Genomic DNA, 26590 nt, shown 5'->3' on the forward strand with positions numbered 1-26590 from the left:
CTTTGCTAATTGAATGTATCTGTAATTTTTCAGCCAACCGACTGAGGGAAGGTCTATGTATTTTAGCGGAAACAGAAATATTAAATGTCAGTGTTATTACCTGTTAATGAATATGGCCAGTCTTGAAATGGAGGCTAGCAGGTTTTCGCTATATATTTTATATTTCAAATTAAATCTTCTTCTATCGTGTGGGTTGTGAGGTGGAGTGCCAACCTCATCAACCCTGGTGTCAGGGTTACTATTGAGCCCCCAAAGACAAGTAGTAACCGGGACCAACGACTTAACGTGCCTTCCGAAGCACGGATCATCTTACTTAAAATTAAATAATGACTGTATATGAGAGCAGTACGAGGAGTGCATGCATACTATACACCTCTGCCTACCCTTTCGGTGATACAGGCGTGATGCTACGTTATGTGACTGTTGATTCATCATCATCATCATGTCCCTAGCATTATCCTGTTTTCCCGTCTTACCTAACATGAAGACTTGACTGCCTATCTGACTTCCAACCCGAAAGAAAACCAGCCGAATACAGGTTAGGTCACATACCTCCGAAGCCCGAAACGCATTATGTCTGGAATGTGTTTCCACATGATATTTTCTTACTCTTATTCTACAGAACAACAGACACAGAAAGGCACAACAGGAGGCCTTATTAACCATGCAGCAATTTCTTCCAGGAAACCTTTGGATAAATACGTACGTTTTAAAAACAAAAATAGCCATTATTTGCAATTTATCAGAATAATGAAGTTTTGTTTTGTTTTTAAATGTTATTTACTTCATCATAAGTACAACTTAATTTGATAACATGACACTGTTTTGTTAGCAAAAATGTTTATCAGGCTAATAACACCTATTAATACTTATACTATAAATGTTATCAATACATTTACGATGTTGTGGTTTCAAACTGTAAGGAAGACAAATGAAGAGATTAGCTTACATAAACATTTCAGATAATGTTTATACATACTAGTAAATACTTAATGAAGTGAGTCCTTGAATCCTGCAAACCATTGTGCGCGTAAATCCGGTTGCGAATATCTAAGGTCAAAATGATAAGGTTATCAACATCGTTATTTAAACTTGTATTGTTGTAAGTCCAGTCATCGATATAAAGGTTAGTGACCCGCGATAGAACTCAGTAGAAGTATTTATTGACAATTCCGACGCGACGTCGTTTTGAGATAAAATACTGTAAGAGCAAATATTGAAGCTAATTTTCCACCCGCGTGTTGGTCTGCGTGGAACCACGTTCTAAAAATAAAAAACAAGAAAAGGAATAAAAGAAATATACTTTACGATATTTTTAATATTTAGGAGATAGCCGTGGTGTGGAGGTCCATGATGTTCTATGGCCGTGGTCGATTGCCAATCTTCGTCCCCTTTCGAATTCGTCCCCTTAACTGATTAGCTCATGGCTGTATTTCCATTCGGGGTAGTCAGAGATACATCCACAGAAGAAAAAAGGAAAGGATGAAGTGCTTCAATGTGGTTGGTCTTTTTACCCGCTAGATCACGTTATATAAATAATAAAAAAATAAAAAAAAATTACGTGCCTACCTACTTATCTACTTGCTTAATTTGAAGGTTAAATATTTACACACAGAAACATATTTTGCGCTTATTAAAAGTAGTATTGCGCTAACTTAAATACCATTCTAAAAATAACTTTTTATTGCAATGATATTCAAGTTGCATGGACAACTTATTTCTTATGGTCATATCAATTTACATTAATTAGCTGTGGCCTAGGCGTAGGTATTTTATATAAAACTTGTATAATACTTACTTAGAGCAAAAAAAAAGCAACTTAAACATAACATAAAAAATAATATTTAATATCTCCTATACCTATAGGTTGCCTGGAAGAGATTGCTACTTAGCAATAAGGCCGCATGTTGTTGTGTTTTTATTTCTCTGTTGTTTTATATTTTGTATTTTCCTGTTTGTGCAATAAAGTATTTGTTATGTTGTGTTATAAACAGCCTACTTGTATACGTCCCATTGCGAACTTTTACCTAACACTAACGATTATATCCGAATTGGGGTAGTCAGAGAATAAGAATAAAATAAGATAACTAACATAAGCTGACGATTATATCCCAATTGGGGGGCAGTAGGTATATCTATCGTAATATGAACAAAGTACCCACACACCGAGCTTTCGTTAGACCAACGTGAGAGTTCACGTTGGTCTAACAGAAAGGGTACTTATTTCATCTCGCGATGGATGTACCTCTGACTACACTAATCGGGATATAATCATGAGCTTATGGTAGTTATCTTATTCTATGGAGAGAAATGTAGTGATTCGTATAGGAAACCAGTAGCTTTCCCCATAGGTAGCCATGACCCACTGCCGGCGGCACGGGCATTTACAAACGGCAGCAGCTAATGGGTGCGACAACCTTGAGGTGGGCATTTCTTTCACGCTTTATTTACAACGCGGTGTTTGTTTTGGTCCAAGTATCATTGTTAGGAAATATACTACACTGAGTGAGACCTCTCAACGAGCCGTGGTAGCCCATTTGGTAGACGCTTGCCTCTCAGTTTGAGGTTCGAATCCAGCACAGGCCTAAACCAAGTATTGTCGATTTTATTTACTACTTTATGTTTGGATTATAAATGATTATCATGTGCTCAGCGGTGAAGGAAAACATCGTGAGGAAACCCACATTCCCGAGAAATGCATTTTTCGGAGGTATTGGGCTGGTTTTCCCTTCGCGGGATTTACTGGAACCCAAGACGTCACTTACAAAAGAAATTAGTATTTTAACTTTGGCGCTATATATGTATATCTATATGTATATCTGTAATATATAATAATAATAATAATATATAATAATGTAATATATATAATATGATATATATATATATATCTGTAAATGATATTGACTTCCGGTGTGCCAAGAACTACCCTAAGAGGACAAAAATGATTTTTTTGGTGACGTGTCTTTCGCAAGCTTATCTGCAATAAGACACATAGGAGGAGGAGCAACGATTAACACTAGATAAACACAATCAATATGCTTTGTTGATTATCATGATAAGAGCCGGAGCATAGTAAGTATAACATTGCTTCTGTTTTACGAATATTGCTTGGTTACTGTTGAAATGCAAGATGGTATCAATAGTGGCTGAGGATCACATGTAAATTTCCACTGATCAAATTATACCGGTTCGTTGCAGAGTCGGGCAACTATTGTGTCCATACAGCCAGTTATTGGACCCACATGGTATCACCGGCGACCCAATTTCTGAACGAATCGCAAACTACACCAAGCGGCCAGTCATTCGCGCCGGTCGCGGGAAGCGGACGTGTTTCCGAACGCATTTAAAAAAGAAAAGTAAAAAGAACGCGGTTCCCGCTCTTTAGTTTCTTATTTTTAAAAGGTTATTTTAGTGCACGATCTCATTTAAGTATATTTTTTACTACTCTCGTTTTAGGTAAGTTTATTATTTGTATCTTTCTAGAATGTAAACAAAGTGCTTGACGCATCAATGTACATTAATTAGATAACAGACAGACGGTAAATACAAAATAACGAGCAACTATAAATAGATAAAATGCTGTAAATAATGTGAAGTGTCGCTTAAATATTACTTTTTTATCTTCTTGTTTTTGATGAGTGAATTCTCCATTGATTTATTGCACGAAAATGAAAGTGTTTTAAATATTAATAATAATGGATGGACGCCAGTGCCCTCAACCAAATCTAGAACCTGCCTAAAATTTTCAGTGTCATGAGCTAGCGCATTCTTGATATGCGTACTTACCTACTTATTCACTGTCATGTTTACGAAACTGCGGTTGCGAGAATCGGAAAAGTGAATGAATTCATCATTAATGGAAACATGATATGGGCGAGAAAATGCAGTAAAAAATAATAATAATATCCTTCTCTATATATTTGTTAAAAATAAAAATGCCCGGACCACCCTTCCTATACCCGATAATTACCATTACGATGTATTTTTCCAAGATAACACCTATCATAGGGTTGCCTGCCACCATTTGTAAGAGAAATTAAATGATTGGGTATTTTTGACAAAATGCTAAAATCTAAAATACTTAGTTTCGAGAATTCAAAAAAAAAAAATATTTATTTTAATTCTTTATTAGTCTTCAGCTTTTTCCCATCTAGTCACTGTGTTTCTATGGTTTACCGGATTGCTATTCAAAAGGGAAGGGCTGGTTCGATCCTCAGTAGTGGACTTGCACTAATGAATTATTAATTTAAGTGCAATTTTCACTAACACAGTTGACGATACACCTCACCATCTAACTAGGGTAAGAGCGAGACATCCCCAACTCAAGCATTAACCTTGCTTCCTGGGGTTGCCTTATAACTTTATGCTGCTTGAAAACAAGAAATAAACACTTTTTTTATTTATTTATTTACCATCTACGACTACCCCAATTGGGGATATAGTCGTGAGTTTATGTTGTTGTTGTACTATCAAAGATAGTACGGTTGGCAACCCTAACCTATCACAACTGCATAGTGACCTATTATCAATTCCTGTAATCGCCTGTTACGAAGTCCGTTCGCAGATAAGATAGTCCATAGCAATGATTTAAGACAAACTTATTTTTTATGGTATTGGCTCGCGTTTGTCCACAATCTCACCTGATGGTAAGGATGTGGTCTAGGGTAGATCACGTTTACCTAGCAAATGCCTATTCACTCTACCCGTGAAGACTCCCGGAATATAACGAGTTGAAAAAGCAGACGACGACAGGCAGTTTCAAACAAAAAGCATCAAAAAGGAAGAGGCGAAACGTTTAGTTTAGACGCTAAGTTGTTCATTTTAGTTTGACAGTTCTAAAGCTAGACAGTTCTAATAGAATCTTTAACTTCACGCTACTGCTTTTGAAAAGTATTATTTTTAAATGAGTCTGATGACTAAGTCATATCAATATTGAATGAACAATGAAAATTATATAGCGTACTTTTTAACTTTTCCGAAAAATGTTTTAAAAACCCTAATTATATGGTCACCCTGATCTTATAAAACTTCGGTAATAAATAAACATCTAAAACTCAAAAAATACTCAATTATGTTCCCTTTTTTCAGATAAACAATATGGCGTCGACATCAGTGAACAAAAACGGAGCAACTCAAAACCTCATGGAAAAGGCCCCATGGTCAGTACCAATGGAATACCCTCGCTTGATTATTGTAATTACCCATCATTCAATAGCGTAGTAAAACGATTTAATTTAAAGGTATTATTTATTCAAAAGAATAGGTAAATAAACAACATAATCATCGCTTGTTAGTTTCTAACGACTTGATAGCTGTCTTAATACCTACACTTTTCTTTCATTTTCCGTTTTTTATATGACTCGGGCGGGATTGAAACTTAAACGTGCGTGTTAACCATTATACCATCACCGGGTCCTCATCCTGTCTATGTGATTTGTTAATCTATCATCATCATCATCAGCCCATTAACGTCCCCACTGCTGGGGCACGGGCCTTCCCTATGGATGGATAGAGAGATCGGGCCTTAAACCACCACGCGGGCTCAGTGCGGATTGATGGTTATTAACGACTACTAATGCAGCCGGGACCAACGTCTTAACGTGCCTTCCGAAGAACGGAGGAGCGGAAAGCGGAGCGGAACGGAGGAGATGAAAAATTTTTGTGGTCACCCATCCTATGACCGGCCTTTGCGAATGTTGCTTAACTTCAACAATCGCAGACCGAGCGCAATTACCGCTGCGCCACCGAGCTTCTATATGTATGTTAATCTATATATATTATATCGTTCTTACGTTTGGCGCCATCTATCCGAGACATTGAGTACTAATATTTTGGAAAACTAATAAGTATTTGGCGATATATTTTTTCCTGAACACTTTTAGGCTGTCCGTGTTATACATTTTTAGGCACGAAGTGAGAAGCAATTATTGGCTATATATTATCGTCTCTTGACCTCTATAGCCATAAACACGTCGAGTGACCGGCCATCCTGACGTCAGAACCGCCGGTCACCTTTAAATGTTATTTTGTATCTAAAATACGTTGGAAACAAATGTTCAGTGATAGGTACGGTCACGAGCATTAATATGTATACACTTTGGTACCATGTCACATTAACTTTTTTGACAAATTGAACTGTAAGTCTCACTAAATGTCAAATATGTTAGTGCGACAGAGTCCTAAAGTGGGTACATTATATTGCTCATGACTGTACTAGGCGGCATTAAGTTGTCAGCAACTATTGAGTACCATTTCAACTTAAAATACGCCGACAAAATACAAGTGACCGGCGACTTTGACGTCAGGATAGCCGGTCACTTGATGTGTTTATGGTAATAGAGGACATTTTCGCACGAGAGTTGAAGGCGAGTGATACAAAAATAAGGCCCATGGTACTCCACTAAATAGTACCATCATGACAATTATAATATCGGCCCTCGGTAAGATCCCACTGGTCGAAGGTTATCCATATCAGCATTGATAAGACGTGTTGTTATGCTCAAACGCAGCAACATTGTTGTAGGCACGTAACTACATAAGATTTTCAGAAAGAGAACTAATTAAAGTAGGTACTTATGTATGGACTTATATCCCTCCTAGATTTCGGCTACAGCAACTACTGCTTCTAAGGCTGCGTTTCCATTGATGCGGAGCTGGGCGGAGCGGAGCGGAGATGTGCAGGAATCGATCAATCACCGTGAGGGAGAGAGTGACAGAGCGTCTTCGTTTTTCGCTCTCTCTAACGCTGTGATTGGTAAAATCCGCACATCTCCGCTCTTCTCCGCCCTTCTCCGCCCATCTCCGCGTCAGTGGAAACCCGGCCTAACGGTAACTCCTTTCTTAGAGTTGGGAGCATTGCTTGTCTGCTCTCAAGTGTGCCTTTATATGAGTGCAATAGCCAATCTTGTTAATAAACGCGGAAGCACATTGACTGCACCTTCAGAGTAGGTTACTCCTCATCAAATTTATCAAATAAAATATTCAATTCAGTGGTTTCCGCCTACTCCAACGAGAAATAGACGTGATCTTATATGTATACATATATGTAAGTACTTATGTAAAAATAGTTTCCTAAAAGTAGTATTTATAATTAAGAATAAAGAAAAAGTTATTTCAGTAATTACTATAGATATAAAATAAGTATCATAAAATTAGCTTTAGTAATACCTACTTAAGTATAGTAGTTTGTGATACCTAAACGAGGTAAGTAAGTGAATTATTATCTACTTAGATAAACTCACGCCTATTTCCGACCGGGGTAAGCAGAGACTATGGAATTCTATTTGCTTCGAACCTGATGTACCATTATATATCATCTACCTATTTTACAGATAATAAGTAAATAATACTCGAAACTATTTTTTAGTCCAAACTTCTTTTCCACTGTTTTTATTTATCGATTTACCGTGTCAATACAACTTGTTATCGTGTTTTTTTTTTTTTTGTTATAAGATAAAAGTATCTATATTATCGACTTAAGATAAACCTACTGTAAAAAAATACCCTTATGCATCGTTTATTAATAGATGCCTCATATGTTACGAAACTTTTTTATTCATTGCATACTGAAGACACGATAATTTTACTTAGTACTTACCTAGAAAGGAGCGCTGGATAGATTATATAAAATGTTTTCATTTAGTGAAATCTTGTATCATCTTCTATCGTGTGGGTTTTGAGGTGAACCTCCGACCTAACCAACCTCATCAAGCCGCTAAAGGCCCCCAACTCGACTCATGTAACTCATTTACATCAGTAAGTAGTAACCGGGACCAACGGCTTAACGTGCCTTTCGAAGCATGGATCATCTTACTTTCGGAGAATCAGGTGATCAGCCTGTAATATTCTAACCAAACTAGGCATCACATAGTGATTTTTGGGATACGTCCCCTCTGTGATTTGAACCCGGGACCTCTGGATCCTGAAGTATTTAAAAGACGGACACATTTATAATGTTAATCAGCAGCTCATGTCAACAGCCTCCGTGGTCTTAACAGCCTCCGTGGTCTAGTGGTTAGAGCGTTAGGCTCACGATCTGGAGGTCCGGGTTCGATTCCCGATGGGGACATTGTCGAAATCACTTTGTGAGACTGTCCTTTGTTTGGTAAGGACTTTTCAGGCTTGAATCACCTGATTGTCCGAAAAAGTAAGATGATTCCGTGCTTCGGAGGGCACGTTAAGTCGTTGGTCCCGGCTATTAGCCGTAAAAACACCTCCACCAACCCGCATTGGAGCAGCGTGGTGGATTATGCTCCATACCCCCTCCGGTTGATTGAGGGGAGGCCTGTGCCCAGCAGTGGGACGTATATAGGCAGTTTATGTATGCGTTTTTAGGACATGTAATTCTTAGGATAAATCGGATGCATATTTAAAAGTTACATTAATAAGTTAAGTAGACCACAATAAAGTCGAGGACAAGTCAAAAGGTCTTTGCCCTGAAGTTGGACGGTGTAAGGTGATAATAATTCAACGATAGTAAAGAATATTTAATTATATTTATCAACCACCTTCTTATGTATTGAGGTCAATTGTGGTTCAAATAAAATAACTATTTAGTATTTATATACTTCATACCTAGTCTAGATAACTAAAGAAATTAAAAAAGAATAAACCGACTTCAATATCTGTCAAATAAAAAGAAAGAAATAATAATTTTGTTTACAATCGCTTAATAAGGGGGATAGATATAATTTATCAAAAAAAAAAAGCTATAGGTACTATAAATTTTGTCACTTTCCGCATATAAAAATAAGTGCGCAATGTTAACTAATGTCAAATAGCAATATTGCTTTTTTAGATTAATTGCGTCAAATTGGCCTTTATATTATGGTCTAAATCATCCCCCTCAGTATTCGGTACGATGTCCTAACACCCTGTATAATTGTTTTTAATCTTTGCCCATTTGCTTCTCTTGCATTTCCTTGTAATAAAACACTTACGCAAAATGCAAAGTAAATAGGTCCAGATTTCCTGATTCTTAAATTTAATTTAAGGCAGGTGACTTTCGTGCAGCTTTCATTTTTTTAAGAAGTTAACCTTCGGATGTGGCAATTACAGTTAAAACGTTGAAATTGTCTTTCTGGGTTACCGACCTTTAGTGTTGCTAAGGGACATAGGCTTCGTTTAAAAAATAATTAAATATTACCTACCACATTTTATTTCCGGGCTGAGTGACATTTATTATTAAGTAACTAATTAAAATAAAAAAATATCTCTAAAACTGGAAATTAAGGAAATTCACCAAATTAAATTGTTTATTTTTTATACTATGAGTATCATAATGCCGACCACTACACTACTTATTGAAAGTTAAGGTCCTATTTCCTTTAGTTCCATCATTCCATATCTACTCCCTGTCGTGAATTATTGTAGATCTGCTGCATAATCGCTCTTTAGGAGTGTTGGTAACCTAATGAGGAACTTTACACTAACGATTCCAAAACAAAATATAGTTGACGCTGTTTAGATTTAACGTGATAATTACCTATTCTTTCATTGCTCATAATTATTATTCAAAAATATAATGCGATGGCAGAAGCATATATAACAATAATTGGTGCCTGATATTTGGACGGGATGATACATTCCACGTCGCACCACATTTTATAGCAATTTATCAAGAATTTTAGCTTGACATTGGTGCTAATTCCTGTAAACACCATCTAATTTTATTTTAAGTTATATCTGTCACTTTCTTATCCGCCGAAAAGGAAAGGGACGGGTAATCGACAAGCATAAAATTTATGGAACACACGTCAATTTTAAGCACAAATCTAAAACAACCGTCTAAAAATTCGCCCGGGTTATTCATTTATTTACTCATTCTTCCTAAAATTAAGAGCTGTCAATCATCCGTCCCTTTCCTTTTCGGCGGATAAGAAAATGACAGGTATAACTTAAAGTAAAATTAAGAGATGTCTGCAGGAATCGGGGCCAGTATGGGAACTGTCTAAATTTACGAACAATCAAGAGTAGCGACACCGAATGGGGGAAATAGGCAGTTTTTATCCTAATCAAAATTCCACACACACACATTGGCGCGTGCTAAAGTAATTGATCTTCGTATAGGTACTTACCTACCTACAACTTAGCTGTCATTGGTGCTCAAGTACAGACGTCCTAATAAAACCGTAAAACGGAATAACTCAATCACTATTCAGCACACTGCAGCCTGGAGGAAGGAACCGCTTGCATGTAAGAACTCCATAATGATGGAGTTAAGCGGCGATTTAGAGCTCAATACATGTATCATTACACAAGCAGCGGCCTCGTTAATATAACTGTCTGACATTGACTTTTGAATTTACATGCTTTCAAAGGTCAATGGACGTTTCTGTGTGTTTGAAAGAATTATTACTGTAGTTGTTGTATTTTTATGGCGAATGTTGCAAGTTTAAGGGCAAGGAATGTCTAAGAACGCGCGTATACGGGAAAAAATATAAGTCTGTTACCACAGATTCTTCTTCTTCTTCGTCGTTCCCTCACTGCTGAGGATCGCGACCACAGGTTATGGTTTTCCACTCGGTACGGCTATATGCTGCGTGGACCGCCCTCTGTATGCTGCCGCCCACCGTCTTCTTCACGATGTCAGACCACCTCGTAGGCGCCCTTCCTCGCGCACGTTTGCCATCCATTTGCCCAACGATGATCTGCTTCTCCAGACTGTGCTTCGGAGACCGCATAATATGTCACAGATTAGGTAATAGTTAATCGGCTCGTGTACTAGGTTCAAGATAAATTATAAAATTGTGATTACTAAATAAAAACAGATCTAAGACTAACGAAAATCATTTTCTTTTTTCTATTTACCTTATTTATGAATCACTTTTCTGTGACGTCACAATGTGCTTTTTCATACAATTTCGTGTTTTGACGTTTAGTAAAAAGTAACTGATTCGACTAGTTGGAGACTAGCCTATTCCATCGGCACCAGGCGATGTGGTTGATATTTTCCTTTTTGGTAATTAACACTGTTCGGCCCATTTTGGACCATTTCGGCACACGTTGGGACTAAACTAACCACCCTCAAAAATCGGTGTCACTATAAAGGCGTTTTGTGTGTGAATTGGCTTTGGAAGGCTTCTACGAAAATTGTTGCAATTATTAATTCTTCATAAGTAGTAGGACACAAATCCTTAGTTACGTTTGAACTTACCTATAATTATTTTTTTACTTACTTAAGTATACATACATACATACATAAACTCACGCCCGTAATCCCAAATGGGGTGGGCAGAGCCACAAGTAATCAAAGACAACATGCAGCCACTGTTGATACGAAGTCCTAAGATGGATATGATGAACGTTATGGTGATAAGGGATCAGCCTATCGCCCATACTTAAGTATAATTTATTATAAAACCGACACATTTAATAGTATTAACAAAATTATGTCTTCACTGTGCTAAAAACTACAAGATAGGTACCTATTGCAATAACGTTTGGCAATATTAAGCAAACTGTTTTGTAACTAAAAGTGTGTTAAGTACTGCTTAGCCCTTTACTAAACAAACCAAAACATATACAGTTTTAATGCTTCGTTTATAAGATTTTGTTTCAACTTCCTGGGATAAATTTAATATAGGTACTTAATGCAATCTTAACAATGTAAGATTAAGCCGGCGACACGAGGTTCTGAGAAAATGTCTGCCTGTTCACCATCACTGATTTAAGAGCCACGCTCTTGTCGGTGTAGCATCCTCCATAGCTTTTAGGGAAAAATTTTAGCAAATATGGCGCCCAAATGTCAATGTCGCCATTGACATTTCCTATGTTTTGGATTCTTCAAATGAACATATGAATTTATGTTAGTTAATTAATTGGAGGTTTTTTTATGTTATTTTTGTTTGAAAGAATAGATACATACCCTAAGGACCCTAAGGTTGCCTGGCAGAAATTGCTGTTTAGCAATTAGGCCGCCTATTATGCTTATTTTTATTAGTACTTATGTTTATGTCCTTTGTATATGTCGTTGTGTAATAAAGTATTATTGATTGATTGATACATCATCATATCCCGTCATCCCGTTTATTTCACGGGGTCCGCTTATCTAATCTGAATATTAGACAGGTCTGGTTTTTACAGAAGCGACTGCCTGTCTGACCTTCCAACCCGCGAAGGGAAAACCAGCCTAATACTGGTTAGGTCACATACCTAGGTATAGGTAGGTTGGGTAGGTAAAGTAAATAGGCAAAGGGATAGTAAAGTTACACCTACCATCTAGGTATCTTGATAACCACACATTTTATACCTACACATTTTTTTTACTAATGCATGTATGGTTTTTGTTTCTTGTCATATCGATGGTGATTGACACAATGAATGTTTTAATCAGCCATGTATGTCTGCCGGCGCATGAGTCAAGGAATATTTGTGGTCAACTACGGAATAAATAACTACTTTGATAAGTTATTATACACATACTATAAGGAACATGATCAAATGAACAAAACAATTTAATAATAAACATTACTTACGTATGATTATAATACTTGGTCTAATATCTCTAGCTACACAAAACAGTACTGAAACTAAAGCTTTTTATTGACATAGATATAAGTGCCTATTCATTTTTATCTCATAATAATAATAACAGTTTATTTCGGACTTATAAAAATCATTTTTTTATATATTCCAATTCATCGAGACACCATGGTCGCGTCGCCAGCAACGTCACAATCTAAAATGGCTTCTTTGCCAGAGCGTCGCCAAGTGAGTTACTTGCCATACATTTCAATATGAATTGGCGACCGTCGCCGGCAACGTGGCGGTGAGTTATGGCCTATAGAAGCAGACCTAACGCGTGATAAGCGTCAGAAGAAATCAATTACTTATTAAAAAATAATTGTAAGTAACTTAGTTAAAAAAAAGTTATTTTTCATTACATGACGAATTTGAGCCTGGCTAGATACAGGTTTCCCTCATAACATCAGTCAATCCAGGCAACATAGTACGTAATTTTCCAACGTTTCCGGTAATTGTGCAACTTAGCTTGCGCTGGCGCATTAGTGAAAGTGCAACCGACCTAACCGCATCTCTACACTTAGTTTTATTTAAAACTAGTGCTTTTAATTAGTACCCTATTTTAGGGCTGAGTAAAACCTAAATTGGGTAATGAGTTAATTTCTTGAGTGTTTTTCGTGATATTTAATCTATCGACGGAAAATCAGTGTGATTCGCAACCTAACCGTAACCATATAAATAATCTAATTCCTGTTATTTGGCATTAAAATATAATTAATTATAAAAAAATATAAATACATGGAAAGCGGTAAATTACTTAGTACCTGTCTAGTACCTAAATTTAAAAAGTAGTGTTATTGAGTTATTTTCTTGAGTGATTTTAGTGATAACTAGTTTACGTATATCGATGAAAAATCACTGTGATTTGTAACCTAACCGCAACCCTTTAAATAATCGAATTTCTGTCATTTTGAATCAAAAGTGTACCTACCTAATGGTGGGCCATGCCCAGCAGTGGGCGTCGTACGGCTGATGAATAGATATTTCGTTATACGACTACTTGTAGTCTTTCAGATTAACGCTAGTTTACATTATTTTTTTGTTATCGAATCGAAATAGCTATGTGCGTCGAAATAGCTATTTATTTATTTATTTTATTTATTTTATTTATTTATTTATTTATTTACACAGACCAAAATATTATTATTACAGGCATAACTCCCAATACAATAACATTATCGAAATAAAAAATAAAACGTGATAATTACCTATTTTCTCAAAAATAAAACTATGTATTTGTAAATGTGAATATAAACCACGCGAGAATACAATAATTATCAATGGATTTATAAAATAAAATGCGAAAGGATTTTTGAAAATATAAATAATAACAATAGCGCTTTTGTTTTTATTTTCTGATTGTTTTGTGTAAGATGAATGAGTTTTATTGTTTTATTAAACAAAATATTTAGGTGGGTAATCAGATATCTATAAGTTCATATTTTCGGTAGGTATATTGATTTCGGCATTGATCTTCAAAAGTGTTAATTAATTGTCGTCAATTGTCGAAAACTTTATGTGAATTTTGAAAGAAACTTTTCCTTTTTAAAAAAATATTATTATTTTTGACAAGTTTATTTACTTGAATGCATACAGTATGTAGTCTTACCCGCAAAACATTTAAAAAATATATATATAAAAGTTACAATGGGACGATATTGCCTAGCGATAATGATAATAAAATAATTACTCTTAAAACCATAATGTATTTAATTTATAAATACTATTATTAAAAGGATTATGAATAATAAATCTAATTATAGAATTGTAAATGGATTCAATTTAGAAATAATAGTACTTTCTAAAAGAAAGGAAAATTTTATTTAATAATAAATACACTACAATGTAGAGAAGTTTGAATAATAATTAAATGGATAAAAATTATATTGAATAGTACCTACTTAAATAAAGGAAAACTAAAATGAATACTAGGTAAATAAATAAATGCAATTTAGAATAGTTTGAATAATAATTATTTTTAGAACAGTAAATTAATTTCAAAAATAGAATTATAGAGAAACGATTTGTAGAATTTCAATAATATTAATTATTTTTAGAAAATTACAAAGATATTAAGTGAAGTGACAATGTGGTACAACAGAATATTCATGGCTACAAGACGGCGGAGACTGAATATTTTATTGATTGAGTAAGTAGATCATTACTCTTTATGCTGCACCTCTTTCTATATTAAGTTTTATTTGAATTGAAACTAGAATGTACTGTTCGTTCATATATTGCAAGGGTTTGTCGCTTATGTGGTTGTCACTGGCGACGATAAATTGTTAAACCATTTTCCTTTCCATTTCGGGGAACAGACAAATAACTTAAAATAAAATTAGGAACTGTCTTTTGGAATCAGCACAGCAGTTTTATACTAGTCCTTGTCACGGGCTACGCTTACAACGAATAAACACATAAGTATATGTTTGTATATAAACACAACTTTAGAACTGGTCTAACAGGATTGAAACCCAAATACCAAAGAAGCATCTATGTCAATGCTAAGTTTGTGCTAAGAGCAGGCAACGCCGTGTGTTGAAACTAGCTAGTGTTGTAACGAATGATCACATGTTGGGTTGAAATGTTTCTGTAATCGATCATCGTAAATAAATATACATACTACTTATGTCATCATCATCACCAGCCCATTAACGTCCCCACTACTTAACGGGCCTTAAACCATCACGCGGGCCCAGTGCGGATTGATGGTTATTAACGACTGCTAATGCAGCTGGGACCAACGGCTTAACGTGCCTTCCGAAGCACGGAGGAGCTCGAGATGAAAACTTTTTTTTTTGTGGTCACCCATCCTATGACCGGCCTTTGCGAAAGTTGCTTAACTTCAACAATCGCAGACCGAGCGCGTTTACCGCTGCGCCACCGAGCTACTTATGTAGTACATAGGTATAGCAAGAGGATATGGATGCCGTTACCCAGTAGCGCGCGGATGTCGGTTAGAAAAGGTCATTTTGATAAACATCATACTGTACTGCGCTTTCGTCCGGAGTCATCTGGAATATGCGAGTCAAATATGGAATCCACAGTATCAAGTTTACAGTTCCCGAATTGAGAACATTCTAAAGAGGTTTCTGCGATTCTTGGATTTTAACAGCTATCACTTTTTACCGTTATATATACGTCGAGAGGTAAGCGATGTTTGTTATCTCATGAACATTGCTAATAATTTATTTATTTATTTTATTTATTTATTGAGGATATCCAACAGCTTATTAATTAACTAAGAATAATTACAGTAAGTACAATGTTTGTTCGCCAATCACAGGATACCACAAATAAAACAAATTGTAGAACTTGATGAGAACAGAGGGGTTAAAATGGCCACATCGAAGCAATCCACCCAAGAAAGCAATACTGCAACCCGACATTTGCGCATGTAAAACTAAGTGCACAATGCAAGCAAATGTCAAATAGCAACACCGCCCCCCCCAGGCGAATTGCCTCGATGTGGCTATTTTAAACGCCCAGTAAACAAAACTAACGATACAATGCTAGGGTTAAAGTATATAAAAATATATATATTATAAAAAAAAAACACATTATAAAAAAAAAACCGGAAATGTTACAGAAAGATTGTTTATAAACTTAAACCTATATATTATAAACTATTGTCATTATAAGCAGGCACAGACTAAAATTGGTTTACGTGACCACAAATAAATATAAAAATAAAAGATTATTTTAATAATTTTAACGTAGTTTAGTTAATTTAGTTAATTTCTTGGCAAATAATAAAGTTGATAGCCCTGAATTGATCTCCAAGCTTAGTCTTCGTACGGATCTACTCAAATATAGGAGGCCAATCGTAAGTTTACCCATGGCTAAAACTAATTATAGGCGAAACTCTTTCTTATTACGCAGCATCAAGCAATTTAATGATATTTCGAGTATAATTCACATCGACCTATTCTGTACAAGCACATCAACTGTAAGAAGACATATAACAAAGCATCACTTTGGAGTAATATACAGTCCCGACGACCCTATTACTCTAGCCATAGAAGCAGTCAATCAGCTCGCGACACCAAACACTTCAGGATCCCGATACCGACCCCGCCGGCGTGGTCGACGATTTCCCTCATTCAGCGCTTATCGCTATCGACCCACTAGGGTCGATTAATTCTTTCAAATATTTTTCCTCTCAGGCGACGCCCTGAGCCGAGGTTCGCGCCCAACTGGGCACCCTCAGGCCTGTTGTCTTAAACGTTGTATCGGGTGAGAGCCTTCAGCGCGCCTCATTTGTCCGGCCAAGTAGTTAATGCCATCTGCGGCAAATCTACAATAAGTCACGTCAAAAAAAAGATGCTTTTTTTTGGTGACTAGTTGGTCTCACTATTGCACCTGTATCGGTTTCAACCACCAAATAGGTACATTCGTTCTATTATTATTTAAGTTTGTGGCATAAGCTTGAACTGTTAAATTTAAATACAATTAATGTTAATTAACTGTGGAGATTTTTTATTAGCACATAGTTAAGCAATTAATTTTATACACTAATGCTATTTGTCTGGAAATCTTCCTAAAATAAAATAAATACATAATAATAAATAAATACTTACACATACATACATCACGCCTATGTCCCGTTGGGGTAGGCAGAGACCTCGGAATTCCACTTACTACGATCCCGATACACCACTTTCTTGACCTGGCCTTTGTTAACATAAAAATAACAGCCTATATACGCCCCACTGCTCGGCACAAGATTCCCCTCAATGAACTGGAGGGTGTACGGAACATACTCCACTTCGTAGGTGGAGAAGCAATACTGACCTCATACAATACATTTTATTGTATCACCTGTAGGTATATTTAAGCGTTGGGACAAAATGGCCCCGATTCCTAGTCACCTCCTAATTTAGTTTTTAGTTCATCATCATCATCAGCCCATTAACGTCCCCACTGCAGGGGCCTTCCCTATGGATGAATAGGGAGATCGGGCCTTAAACCACCACGCGGGCCCAGTGCGGATTGGTGGTTATTAACGACTGCTAATGCAGCCGGGACCAACGGCTTAACGTGCCTTCCGAAGCACGGAGGAGCTCGAGATGAAAACTTTTTTTTTTTTGTGGTCACCCATCCTATGACCGGCCTCTGCGAAAGTTGCTTTACTTCAACAATCGCAGACCGAGCGCGTTTACCGCTGCGCTACCGAGCTCCTCGTTTTTAGTTAAGTACCTTCTATTTTCTTCCAAATTTATAGGTAATTATCACGTTAAAGCTGTACAACGCCATCTATACCATATACAGGGTGTTAGTGACATCGTAACGAATACTCAGGGGGATGATTTAGACCATGATTCTGAGTTAATATCAAGTGGAATTTTTCGTCGCAAAATTCATGATTTTTTTTAGTTTTTTTTTAAATTATTTTCAATTCTATACTTTTGCGATGGAAAATTCCACTTGATATGAACTCAGAATAATCAGCTGAATCATCCCCCTCAGTATTCGTTACGATGTCACTTACACCCCACACAAGTACATACGGTAGCCATACAAGTAGGTATGGGTGTTAGTGACACCGTAACGAATACTGAGGGGGATGGTTCAGACCATGATTCTGAGTTGATATCAAGTGGAATTTTCAGTCTGAATCATCCTGTAAATTTTTGTGTTTTTTTTAATTATTTTCAATTCCATACTTTTGCGACGGAAAATTCCACTTGATATAATCTCAGAATCATGGCCTCAATCACTCCTCAAAGTTTTCGTTACGATGTCACTAACACCCTGTATATAAAATGAGAAAATAGATTTACTTACAACTAACATTGTTTTTTTGTTGAGGGAACGTAGCCGGGAAAGTTCCTCATTACAAACAAACAATGTTAGTTGCAAATTTAATAATATATGCATCATAGGTCGAAAGTAAGGGGCAGAAAATAAATTAAGACGAAAATGTTATTAAAATTTCATCAACAGCCTATACACGTCCCACTGCTGGGCACAGGCCTCCCCTCAATCAACCGGAGGGGGTATGGAGCATACTCCACCACGCTGCTCCACTGCGGGTTGGTGGAGGTGTTTTTTTACGGCTAATAGCCGGGACCAACGGCTTAACGTGCCCTCCGAAGCACGGAATCATCTTAGTTTTTCGGACAATCAGGTGATTCAAGCCTGAAAAGTCCTTACCAAACAAAGGACAGTCTCACAAAGTGATTTCGACAATGTCCTCATCGGGAATCGAACCCGGACCTCCAGATCGTGAGCCTAACGCTCTAACCACTAGACCACGGAGGCTGTTAAAATTAAAATTTATCGTCGCCTTATACGTAATAAAAACGTCAGAACCGCCGGTCACCTTTAAATGTCAATGTTTAGTGACTAGTGACTAGACTACACTAATTGGGCAGCAATTGGGTAGTTTCCTAGGTTAAAGATAAATTATGAAATTCTGGTTAATAAATAAAGACAGATCTAAAGGTGACAAAAAACGTTTACGATGTAAGTACGTAGTCGTTACATGCCTCGAATTCACCGTTTACACGTAATACAAAATCGTTTCATGCGGAAAGCCACGGGAGCTCCGTGGTTCCTTCGCAATCAAAATCTGCACATTGACCTAGGTCTGCCAACCATTGCCCAATGGCTCAAATTAGCTTGAAAACGTTTTTCGATTCTGCTTCGCACCACCCAAAGCCTCTGGTAGTTGCGGCTTTCGAATACAATTCGCTTAGGGACGGTACTGAAAAGTATCGGCGTCCGAAGGACGTAATATACGATCCCGACGACCCGATTATTCTAGCCATAGAGGCAGCCAATTAGCTCGCGACACCAAACACTTCAGGACCCCGATACCGACCCCGCCGTCGTGGTCGACGATTTCCCTCATTCAGCGCTTATCGCTATCGACCCACTAGGGTCGATTAATTCTTTCAAATATTTTTCCTCTCAGACGACGCCCTGAGCCGAGGTTCGCACCCAAGCACAACTGGGCACGCTCAGGCCTGTTGTCTTAAACTTTGTACCGGGTGAGAGCCTTGAGCGCTCCCCATTTGTCCAGCCAAGTAGTTAATGCCATCTGCGGCAAATCTAATAAGTCACGTCAAAAAAAAAGTAGTTACATGAGTCATGTCAGGGGCATTTGGTGGCTCAATAATAACCCTGACACTTTATTACCCACATGATAGAAGAAGAAGGCAAATAAGATCAGTGTACAAGAAATAACAATTTGAAATTTGTCTTATATAATATACTTGTATCTTTAGCTTTAAATTGACATCTCTGCTTAAAATCCTATTGTATAAATTGTTGAATTTAATAGTAAGTACTTAAATAATAAGCCACTATTTGTATGCCTACTAACAGGCTGAATACAGAGATTGTAATAACTTTATGTAACACCTTTTGTATACCTGTATTCACAAATAAAGATTTTGATTTGATTTGATTTGATTTGAAAAAGAAAAGCAGCCCAAAGCAGTCCTTACTATTAAAGGGTATTTGGGGGCGCCATACTTGTTGCCAAGTTTTGGGCCGATACAATTTAGTTTGCCATCGACACGATAAGAAGAAGAAAGGGTATAAGGGAATATTCCCACTTCGGAAACATTTTCGGGAATGTCACATCACCGGTCCTGTAGAACTATCATGCGCAACGTGATAAAAAATTTTCACGGTAATTTTATCGTTTCTTACGATATAATTACGTCGTTTTGTCTATTGGTGCTAATATGTGAACCTAAATAAGTCAAGCTGTTCTGTCAAAATACGAACAAAATCACGTGGCATGCATGTTAGAGACATCCGTGCCTCACCCAGCAATGTCCACATAATACCAGCGTCGTGGTTCACGCCGCGACTTGTGCTGACTGAGGCCCTTTTATCTCAGGACCTCCACCACCAGTAGTTTTAGGCGGATGAGACGTTCTTTATGTAAAATTGACGATTCAAAGTGTAACTATGTTACCTACTGAATAAAGATATTCTTGAATTTTGAATTTGAATTTTGAATTTTGACCACCTTATGATCATTCTAATGAACATCCTCCTATGCTTTTTGTAATTGTTTTGTGAAAAAATTTAAGTGATGTTATTGTCTTGTCTTTGTGTGTGGCGTCCATTTATAATAAACAATTTCTATTCTATTCTATAGAGAAAAAAACAAACTTATCTACTTGGACAAAATTTATTTCATCGATCGATAATTTATTACGTCGCGCTTGTTAGCTCTGCTGACGTACCGCGGTAAGAACATGATATTATATGTTTCAATGAGGACTTTTTTGCTTATAAACACCTACCTCGTAGATTCTAGAACTAGTCTCAAATACAATTATTATTCTTGTGGTATTTTAAAACCTGAACAACACTAGCTAAGAAAAAAAGCGGCCGAGACTTTTTTGGACATTGGCCTTTGTTTATTTGGAAAGAAGATTTATTTTCTTTATTTATGAGATAATTTGCATTAATTACACAGTGTAGGTAGTTAAATAGTTGATACAATTTAAATTAGCTCTTTAACAGTTGACATAAAGTTAAGCGACCTTATGGGCTGTCAGGACCTAGTTTTATTCAGATACTTGTGGCTCTGCCTACCCCATAAGGATTACAGGCGTGAGTTACTCGTGTACGTATGTATAAAAATAATGATACCGTTATTTCACTGATTACTGCGACCTTCCATTTAACCTTGACTGGTCACAAATGAGCGTAATCTTGTCCCATCATTTCCGTATAAAATGGTTATGCGCAATGATGTAGACATAAAAGCATAAGTACCTACCTTGCATATTTTTTTTATGTTAATGTTACAACAACAATAAAAAAAACTTTTAAATATGTTTTTTTTAATAACAGAATGCAAAGTTGTACTTAGTAGCATAGCAACACAACAACAGGCCAAGTTAGTCTAACAGAAAGCTTGGTGAATACTTAGTTCATCTTGCGATGAATGTACCTCTGACTACCCCAATTGGGATATAGTCGTAAGCTTATGATTTTTTTTAATATGGTAGAGATTCATTTATAAGCGCCACTCAAGATGTTTCTGTTTTTAAAGGATACAACAATATACCACAAAAAGAAAAAGAATATCAAAATGGGTTACGAAGTTAGTTAGGTATTTAGTTTCCTACTTCGTCCCACATATACAGGGTGTTAGTGACATCGCACCGAAAACTGAGGGGGATGATTCAGCTCATTATTCTGAATTAATATCAAGTGGAATTTTCCATCGCAAAAGTATTGAATTGAAAATAATTTAAAAAAAATCACAAGAAATTATATTAATTCAGAATCGTGGTCTTAATCATCCCCCTCAGTCAGTAACACCCTGTATAAAAACACTCTATTACAATTTGTCTTAATGTTTACTGCCTATTTATTTGTACTCTCTTGTGTAAGAAATTAGTTGTTTTTCTTGCGTTTTGATTTATATTTTTTACTGTGGAGTCCCTTTATAGTCTTCTTCTATCGTGTGGGTTGCTTCATCAACCCTGGTGTCAGGGTTATTATTGAGCCGCCAAAGGCTCCTGACATGGCTCATGTAACGACTACTTACTTACACCAGTAAGTACTAACCGGGAACAACGGCTTAACGTGCCTTCCGAAGCACGGATTATCTTACTTTGTGGACAATCAGGTGATCAGCCTGTAATGTCCTAACCAAACTAGGGATCACAAAGTGATTTCTGTATATGTCCCCACCGGGATTCCAGCCCAACGCTCAACCACTGGACCACTGAGGTCGTCCCCTTTATTATAAATGATTCTTTCTTTCTTTAAACTCTTTAGTTTTGATAGTAGAGTTTCGTACTAACAAATCGAGTTACTTACTTACTGCATATTTTAACCTTGATAATCTTCTAGATAATCGAAATCTGTTATAACATTATAGTTTCATATTCATATTTGCGCTGCCTTCGCAACGTTTATGTCCGACGAAAGGCCAAAATGTTCGTACAAATAAATTTGCATTTTTTTGCACAACTTTGTTTTAAAGTGTTTAGAGTGTTTTGTAAGGTTGCTACTTGCGCAGGAAGTTTGGCTTGAGTTATATTGCAGTGTTTCAAATTGAAATATACTTTATTGCACCAAAACAGTAATAAGTTACAAAAGAGACTTAACTAGGAATAAGAAAAGACTTATTTTACAATAATTCTTACATACCACAACCCACACGACAACCCTATAATTCGATATGTAAGGAAAAAATAAGTTACGCTTACGAAGTCTAAAACCATTTCGAGATTTCGTCTAAATTAGCCTTATTTGTCTAATTTTAGCTCTTACATCAGTCGGATTGTGTTTATTTTAGCATAAATCGTGTATTTGACCTTCATGTGACCTCTAAAGGAAGTCTGTTTACCCAAATTGTCATTGCCAAATTTTATGCTTTGAAACCCACATTCCCGAAAAATGCATAACTAAAACCAACCTAACCTGTATTGAACTGGATTTCCCTTCGCGGGTTGGAAGGTCAGACAGGCAGTCGCTTCTTTTAAAAACTCAACCTGTCAGGATAGGTAAGCGGACCCTGTGAAATAACGGGGTAACGCTAGGGAGATGATGATGAACAAATGTCAAATAGCAAAATTGTTTTTTTCACGTGAATTGCTTCAATGTGGCCTTTTTAACAAAAATACATACATACAGACTAACAAATATGAATATTGTACAATTCCAACTATATTATTGCGCACTGTGTCTCACGCGAATTCACCTCTCATGCGTGCTTTGCGTCTCCTCTCCGCAATGTTGGAATCGACACCACATCGTGCGTGATGTGTTCGCTGACAGATGGTGGAGTGTATGGAGAGAGTGTTTGGCTTTTTGCGAGAAGATTTGTTAATGGTTTACTGTTTTGTTTTTTTCCATTATTATTTAAAAAAAAATTCTGTGATAGTTTTACCTTTTAATTTTGAAATTGTATTCTTTTTTTAGTGTTTTTCATGTTCATAGTCTTATTTTTCTTTTTCTTTTTGTTTCTTTTTTCATTCATTGTTTATTTTGTGTTATATAAGTTTTTATATTGTTTTTTTTTCTCGTCATACAGCGCATTCGATTACACTGTAATGTTGTATGTACCTTTATAAATAGATAAATAATTATACCGAATAACCTCCTTTTTGTCGAAGTCGGTTAAAAATGCTTACGCTTGCCTCCAGGTCGGACGAGCAGGGCATAGCGATGAAGGTGTATGATGGGCTGCTGCTGTTCCTCGAGGTGCTCATCCTCATCGTCAAGATGAACATCACATGGCTGTTCTCCATCTATCAGTTCTTCGTGCCCTGCGAGCCCAAGAGCGTCGAGGGAGAAGTCATACTTGTAAGTAGATATTGGTGTTAATTCCTGCAGACGCCATCTAATTTTATTTTAAGTCATACCTGTCATTTTCTGATCCACCGAAGAGGAAAGGGACGGATGATTGACAGCTCTTAATTTAAAGAATGAGTAAATGAATGGATAACCCGGGGGAATCAAAAAGGTATCTCGCTGGTAGATATGCAAACCGTATGACGTGTGCTGTCAACATGATTCTATCGGCTTATTGGCCAGTGTAAAATTTTTAGACGGTCGGTTTCGGACAATCAGGTTATCAGCCTGTAATGTCCTAACCAAACTAGGGCTTACAAAGTGATTTTTGTGGTATGTCCCCACCGGGATTCGAACCCGGGGTCTCCGGATCGTGAGCCCAACGCTTAACCACTAAACCACTGAGGCCGTTTTAAGCATTAGTATCTGCCCCTTCACAGATTACAGGAGCAGGTCACGGCATGGGTCGCGAGGTGGCTCTCAGGTTCGGTAGACTCGGAGGCACCATCATCTGCGTGGACATCAACGCTACTGGCAACCAGGAAACCGTCGAAATGATTAAAGCCGACAAGGGGAAGGCTTTCAGATACGAGTAAGTTATTTAGAATCTTAACATACGTAAACATAAGTCCCACTGCATGTCTGACTTTCCAACCCGCGAAGGGAAAACTAGCCCAACTAAACATGAACTAAACATTGTTTTAAGTTTACGCGGTTATTATCATAATTAAAACACATAATAACGGGTTCTTACCGCGTTTAAAGTAGGAATATGAGACTCCTACTTTAAACGCGGTAAGAACCTGTTATTATGTGTTTTAATTATGAACTAAACATGATTTTTTACCGACTTCAAAAAAGGAGGAGGTTCTCAATTCGACCGTATATTTTTTATCAGTTTATTCAGTCGAGTGCGTTTCGCCAGCCAGATTTTGTCGAAAGTCACCGTTTTTTTAAAGTAGATAATTAGAAGTCCAGCTTCTTTAATTGTTGTGCTGATTTTTAAATTTGTATTGCTCGATGTCTTGATCGATGGGGCTGGCATAACAAACTTTGTTAAAAGCTCTTAAATAAAAGAATAAAAAATTAATTTGATAAAGTTACCCATACTTTGTGTAATATATCATTGTTACATTTTTCCTTATTTACTTATTTGCATTGCAAACAACAGCCTAGGATTGACGTCATCAAAAATCAAGAACTGGTTATTAAACCGGTTGTATTGGGGAATTCTACAAATTAGTCCTCAAAAAAAAGATAAAACTAGCTTTTGTCGTCTTATGCTTGTCGCAAAAATCATCAAAATGTTTTAGTTATTACTATCTATAAGAACTTCTATAGGCGGGTATGTAGCACTTGAGCTATCTATCAGTCGACTAAATCCAGCCATAGAGGCGACCAATCAGCTCGCGACACCAAACACTTCAGAACCCCGATACCGACCCCGCCGGCGTGGTTGACGATTTCCCTCATTCAGCGCTTATCGCTATCGACTCACTAGGGTCGATTAATCCTTTCAAATATTCTTCCTCTCAGACGACGCCCTGAGCCGAGGTACGCGCCCAACTGGGCACCCTCAGGCCTGTTGTCTTAAACGTTGTACCGGGTGAGAGCCTTCAGCGCGCCTCATTTGTCCGGCCAAGTAGTTAATGCAATCTGCGGCAAATCTACAATAAGTCACGTCAAAAAAAAGTCAACTAAAAACCGCATCTTGGCAAATTCACCTAAACTGCAAGCCGACTGCGAACCAACAACAACCGATGCCAATCAGGACTTTCCAGGCTACGTTCTCCAAAATTAAAACAATAAAAAAAAATAAAAAAATATTAAAACAATATAGATGGCGTTGTAAAGACTTTACAATACAATACAATACAAAAACTCTTTATTGCACTTGAATCACATTAAAAATACATTAGTATTATAATTAAATTGGTAGTACAACAGGCGGCCTTATTGCTAAGGTAGCAATCTCTTCCAGGCAACCTTTAGGAATAGGATATGAATTTAATGAAAAATGTAGCGGGATAGACAGTGCAAAAAAAATAATATTAATAATAATAAAATGTTGAAAAATATAAGTACTTTCATGGACTTTCCTTCGTTTCACCTTCTTATTTCATAGATAATCGACATTATGCATCTTTTATCTTTGTTTTTGGGTAAGCATAAATGATGACCCTTTTTATTACACCCAAGCACTGCATCTTCCACAAATTATTATTCTGATTAAAATAAAAAAAAAACAATATAAAAAAATAAATAAAGTCCACGCACTTGTGAAATGATTTGCCTGCTGATATCAGGCATTCGAAGTCATTAGCTATATTCAAAACTAAACTTTACCATTTTTTCTTGGATAAATCATCGTCTTGTAACTAAAATTTTATTTTTACTTATATGTATCATTGTATGTATATATCTATAGTATGTGTATAATATATATATTTAGTATATAAGATTGTGTATGTATATATAAAATGTGTCCATTGTTGTATTTTACGTATCTGCGCGCTACACTGCAGCTGTACAAATGTACCATATCCTTTGCCGAAGGTTGTCTGGAAGAGATCGCTCTTAGCGATAAGGCCGCCTTTGCCCACCTTAGAATAAGTATATCCTGTAAATGTTTTGTGAATTTGTGTGCAATAAAGTGTTTTTATTATTATTATTATTATAATATAGGTAGGCTACCATGCGCAACGTGATAAAATTTTGTCACGGTCTTTTTATCGATTCTCACGATATAATTTTGTCGTTTTGCCGATTGGTGCTAATATGTGAACCG

At 36.7% G+C, this 26590-nt stretch overlaps 1 protein-coding gene across 2 annotated transcripts in view; it reads left to right on the forward strand.

Annotated features, from left to right (window-relative positions):
• Positions 1–3280: 3280 nt before the first annotated feature.
• Positions 3281–26590, forward strand: part of LOC126378710 (epidermal retinol dehydrogenase 2-like) — a 31115-nt gene continuing 7805 nt past the window's right edge. Inside the window, exons 1-4 of one of the 2 annotated variants that reach the window (XM_050027093.1) lie at positions 3281–3456; positions 5089–5159; positions 23655–23814; positions 24243–24394. In XM_050027093.1, coding sequence (XP_049883050.1) covers positions 5098–5159; positions 23655–23814; positions 24243–24394 — 374 coding nt within the window. In that variant the 5' untranslated portion in view covers positions 3281–3456; positions 5089–5097. Of the gene's footprint in view, positions 3457–5088; positions 5160–14585; positions 14672–23654; positions 23815–24242; positions 24395–26590 lie in introns of those variants that run through there. The other variant, XM_050027101.1, reaches the window with a different exon arrangement.

Source organism: Pectinophora gossypiella, chromosome 2, assembly GCF_024362695.1.
Source record: "Pectinophora gossypiella chromosome 2, ilPecGoss1.1, whole genome shotgun sequence".
Taxonomy (NCBI): Eukaryota; Metazoa; Arthropoda; class Insecta; order Lepidoptera; family Gelechiidae; genus Pectinophora; species Pectinophora gossypiella.